This window comes from Mesitornis unicolor, unplaced genomic scaffold, assembly GCF_000695765.1.
Source record: "Mesitornis unicolor isolate BGI_N332 unplaced genomic scaffold, ASM69576v1 scaffold215, whole genome shotgun sequence".
In the NCBI taxonomy this organism is placed as follows: Eukaryota; Metazoa; Chordata; class Aves; order Mesitornithiformes; family Mesitornithidae; genus Mesitornis; species Mesitornis unicolor.
The window spans coordinates 19,023-24,537 of record NW_010187259.1 but is presented as its reverse complement, the minus strand read 5'-3'; the positions used below and the strand labels follow the sequence as shown (position 1 = coordinate 24,537).

The 5,515-nt window shown below is 42.0% G+C and overlaps 1 protein-coding gene across 1 annotated transcript; it reads left to right on the top strand.

Annotated features, from left to right (window-relative positions):
* Positions 1-618: 618 nt before the first annotated feature.
* Positions 619-5,080, top strand: LOC104541323 (phospholipid scramblase 1-like; the record flags this gene model as incomplete). The annotated part of the gene is made up of 4 exons (XM_010185365.1): positions 619-839; positions 2,315-2,476; positions 3,535-3,696; positions 5,021-5,080. Coding segments are annotated over 4 exons (605 nt in total), but the record flags the coding sequence as incomplete, so codon positions are not given.
* Positions 5,081-5,515: the final 435 nt, after the last annotated feature.

The following is a 5,515-nucleotide window of genomic DNA, read 5'->3' as shown; positions in this document are numbered from 1 at the left end:
TCTTCCTTCCATAATGCTTTAAAGGGTACTTTTATTTGTTAGAGAAATATGGACCATCCATCTCTGCTGACACCTAACACTGCTGCATCTTCCTTCCATAATGCTTTAAAGGGTACTTCCATTTGTTAGAGAAAGTAATGAAAATCTCAGTCCTTGCTCTTGTTGTTTTCTGTTTGTGTTGCTGTGGATCTCGACTGTGAGATTTTTTTTTTTTTTGTGGCCTTCTCATTCTGAATGCATTTGTGCCTTCTGGAGCCCTTTTCTTGCTTCAAATTCATAAGATTTTTAAATTCTCATCCCTTCAGCTCTTTCCTGGATATTTTCCATGCTCTGTTATTTATAATCGTGGTGCTTGCTCTGGCAGTAGGTGCCTGTGCCTGGTGGGAGGGCACTGATGGACACCTCCATGCTCTTTCATGGTGGCTTCTCCTTTAAACTTCTCTTTCAGGCTGCTCTGCTCCAAGCTCCTTCCCCACCGCTGCTTCCCTTCACCAGTAACTGCTTCTGACAGACTTTGAGTGAGGTCTAGCTTCCCAAAGGATAGCTCTAGAGTTAGCATGGTGACTTTTCTGACCGCAGGCACCTCAGAAATTTAGTAGTTCTGTTCCTATGTTTCAGTTTTGACTGGCTTTGAAACAAACAACAAATATGAAATCAAGAATACGCTGGGGCAAAGTGTGTACTTTGCAGCAGAGGACACTGAATGCTGTACCAGGATTTGCTGTGGGCCATCACGACCCTTCACCCTTCGGATCATAGACAACCTGGGCCACGAGGTGATAACGCTGCAGAGACCCCTCCGGTGTTCTTCGTGCTGCTTTCCCTGCTGCTTACAGGAGGTGAGTTGCTCCTTCTCACCATCTTTCCTCACATGGGACATGGTTCACCTGTGCAGTTTTAAGTTTTTAAGTTGGGGTTGCCTTGATTCAGGAGATGAGGTGAAACAAGTCAAGTTTACCTCTGTCGTGGTTTACACAGTTGCTCTATCACCTGATGCCTCCTTCCCACTTGGGAAGGTGAGTTGGAAAAAGGAAAGAAGATTAATGGGTTGAAATAGAAATATATTTAATCAAATAATAATAAAAATGAATATTAATAACAGCTATAATATAAAATACTCAGAGTTGTACTCAGCCAATACTGTGGGGGAGCAGGCCTCAGAGGTGGGGCGGTAAAAAAGTCCCTCTCAGGATGTCAGCCATGGAAGAAGGAAAAATAAGAAGGAAAGCCATTCCCAGCAAACTCCCTAATTCACAGTGAATGTGACACTTATGGTGTGAAATGGTATTAATAATTCACAGTGAATGTGACACTTATGGTGTGAGATGATATTAACTGATCAGCCTGGGGTTGGCTTGGGGTCAACTCCCCTGGGCTTCCACTGCCCCCAGCCTCTGCACCCATTTATCTCAAGACTGCTGAAGACCTTGGGCATCACACACCAGCTTTAGCTGAAAACTACAACAAAGTTTTATCGCTTTTTACCTATGAAATAGAGTGTTGTAGTCCTTACAAAATTGCAGTTTTCCTCAACAGAAAGCTGAGTCTCAAATTCTGTCCTAGTAAAGCGGGACAACCTGTAAGTTGTGGAGAGAAAGATCTGTGGGATTTGTGCATGGGATCTCCTTGATCTGAGAAGAAGCTAGTGTGCTGCAACACTCCTGCTTCACTCTGGCGACTTCTGATTACAGTAATGAAAAATTTGATTCAGCAGCGTGTCAGGGAACTTGTGACTAGTGTCGAAATCCGTGCTGGAGATAGGCTTGCAATATAAAAGTTAGTTGATGGCTTTCGTAAAATAACAGCTAGAGTTTTCACTTTACTGCTGTGAAGGCTATAGCGAAATTCAACACGTGAGATAAGCTTTTTAAATATTAAAATAATTACAGGGCAATGCAATTTCTGAAACCTCAAATGAGGTTCTCGAAAGAGCCCTCAAAAGGCTCTGAGCCTACTTAGATCTCTTACCGAGGATGTAATAGCTGCCTCCTGTACTGTCTTCAGTGAGTGCTTTCTGGATGCTCATAGCCTTTTTTTCACTAGACTTTGAGCTGTAAATGCACAGCTTGTGTGTTCCACAGCCTTAGGAGTATCTTAGCGTTTTCAGTGAAGGCAAAAGTTGCGTACGATGTCTGCAATTTGTGTGCAACTTTCTGAAAGCGTTTACAGGAAACTGCATGCAGCTTCATGCATTGGAAAGCCAAATTGCTGTGGAAAAGTGAGCTGTGTTTGGTTTGTGTCCTAGTGTGGGTACTGCCTAGCAAGCACATTAAAGCACAAACACTCACGTGGAGGTTTTCTTTTTCCTGTGAAGCTGGAAGTTCAGGCGCCTCCAGGAACACCGGTTGGTTACGTTGTCCAGAACTGGCATGCCTGCTTGCCAAAGTTCACAATTCAAGATGAGAAAAGAACGGATATACTGAAAATTACTGGCCCCTGTATTGTCTGCAGCTGTTGTGAGGATATTAATTTTGAGGTATGCAATGCTGCAAATGGTTTGTATGTATCTTCTTGATTCAGATAGCAGTTTGATAGCAGCTTGTTCCTTGAGTTACTGCCTGTCAACTACTCAACTGTAGTATATATTAAGTAATCAGCACATAATCTTTTAATGCTAGTACAATCGACTCACTTCTCTAGGTATCTAGATTACTAGATAAGCCAGATAAATGCCTAGAAATGTCATCTCAAAGGCACTCATCAGTGATCAGTGAGACTGATTCCCTGTGGTTGCACACAGATCTCTTAATAGAAATACTTAGCAGCAGAATCCTTTTGAATCTGTTATGTTAGACCCTAACAAAAAAATGTTATTCTCAGCTGTATCGGGTATTTATTTAAATTACTTCCTGCAACCACTCATTTAATCATTTAATAATCATTCAATGACTAAATAAATCAAGATAATTTGGACCTAAAATATAGATTTGAGTGACTGAAGATTTGCAACATTAACATAAAAAATAATAGTGATTAATAGGTCATTATTTTCATACATACACATGAAGTAGTACATACACTACTCTACCATTTGATATTTAAAATGCAAATAGTTGCCAAAGCAAGTTCAGCATAATCTTATTCTAGGGGACTGGTCTTTCACATGGCCCTGAAGGCTGGATCTAACTTTAGGAACAATGTTGACAAAGGGCTAATGTCTGCTTTGGGACAGAAGAACAGAATCTGTTGAATTTTCACTTGGGCAGTTCCTGATATGTTGCAGGAGAAACTAATTCACTCTTGGCTAAAATGCACCGCTTCCAGCAGTGTGTGTGTGCATGCACACGGTAGCTCTCTTCCAACACCATTAAAGTATTGAGCTCTGCAGTCACATTTAGAATTAAGCTCTTTTCTGTGCTTCTTTAGATGGACTTTCTGATAGTCAGGGCTGCCTTTTGGTACAGTTGCATTCAAAGACTGCATTAATTCAAATAGCACCATCTGAAGCTTTCAGATTAATCTATTGTGAAAAGGATTTGGGAATATTATGAATGACAGATTTGATGTTGTTTTTTAAATTCTATATTAAACTAGGTGAAGTCTCTGGATGAGACTTCTACTGTTGGGCGGATTTCTAAGCAGTGGACTGGGTTTGTGAAAGAAGCCTTTACAGACGCAGATAACTTCGGAATCACGTTCCCGATGGACCTTGATGTAAAAATGAAAGCTGTTATGATCGGTGCTTGCTTCCTTATCGTAAGTCTGTCATTCATTAATACTGAGTATGAACTGACTTTTTCATCTCCAAGTTCAACTTGCGCTGGTAAAGGATTTAACTCTGAGCTTCTGGAAGTGGGCGACAGCTTGTAGTGAACTTCCCACGTGTAACACTGACCACGGAGGGCAGCAAAGAATTATTTTGGATAATAAGCTTATTCTAGACTACATGAAATGCTGACTATTTAAGGAGAGCATTGTTTGTGATGGAACTGAGAAACCCTGTAAAGGGAAGACTCCTTACAGCCGCATGAGCAGAGGCAACATGTTTCTGTGGATGGTGAAACCAGAAAAGTGCAGATCGGCAGTAGCCAAGAGACCCATCCAAAACCAGAGCAGCCTGCTGAGCTGGTGACCTGGTCAGCTGGATGCTGCAGCCAGTTTCTCCCAACTCTTCTCTGTGGAAGTAGGTGAAGCACTGAGATGAGCTGGATTAAATGCTTTCAGAGGAGGCATTTCTAATGGGAGGAACTTCTGTGGAGGCAAAGCCCATCTAACTCAATACAGCGCTTTTCAGCTGCTCCCTGGCTCTGCCATGTCAAATACGCCAGTGCAGCTCAGTTTACTCTTTGAAAATGGTGTGCGACACCCTTGTGTTTCCCCTTAGCTGTTCAATTCCAGGTACCATTCAGAAAGTGCACTGCTGCTGTGCTGGCAGGGCTGCAGGGAGGGGAAGAAAGGGGCATTGTGCGACACCCTTGTGTTTCCCCTTAGCTGTGCAATTCCAGGTACCATTCAGAAAGTGCACTGGTGCTGTGCTGGCAGGGCTGCAGGGAGGGGAGGAAAGGGGCACGTGAAGCACTTGGAGTTTGGAAAGTTCTCACCAGCCTCTAACAGCCTTATGCAAGAGCCAGGTTTTCCTTCGCCGTGCGTGTTCATGGGCTACCATTTGCATGAAGTACAGCGTTAGTGAGTGCAATCAACCTAGGGCCCCAGGCAAAAAATGTGGTCCCCAGATGTAAACTACAGAAAGTCACCATTATGATGTGCTCCAGTAGGAGGTAAAATTGAAGAGACTGAGTCAGGCCCAACAAAGCCAGGAATAAAAGAAGCATAGCTTGGGCTAATGATAATTTAAAGCTGCCATGTAGATCTTTCACCACCTCTTCCTCTCTCTCTGTGGATGTCCTAGTCTGAGAGACCCAGGTGATGGGGGGATAGAGAGAGGTGCCCCCACATCATTGGAGGTTTCCGATGGGAAGGTACTTTGAATACCTTGAAAAGCAACCAGGAGATCTCTGAGCTAAGAGATGAACGGCATTTAAGAAAAACTTGTTTTGTCTGATTTTTGTTCCCTTCTTAGGACTTCATGTTTTTCGAGCATGCTGCTGATAACAAACAGCGAACAGGAGTTTGGCAATGAAATGTGGAACTTAGATGCAGAAGGAAGAACGACATAGACCTCCCAACTTCCCAGTGGATTACAGAGCTCCAGTAAGAGCGTGAGAAATGTATATCTTGTGGTTGTAGTTATGTTTCTATAAACTAAAAGCTTTACGATGTTTTTTTGTTGTAATCTAATGACATAATTTGTAGCATTCAAATAAGAACCCTTTGTCTGTACAGATCAACGTTCATAGAAATATATAGCAACCTTCTTCAAGGAAATTTGGAATTGTAACATAACTAATTAGAGTTACTTTAACTCTTAAAAAATAGGACTGCTTCTATATTTAATGTTAATATAAACAGTGAGCCTAATAAAGAAGTCCTGATCTTTTCCTGTGTATCCTTATTTGGTAGTTTGGCCTTGGTGTTCACATTCGGTTGTTTCCATCTTCTTATCAAATATATATGT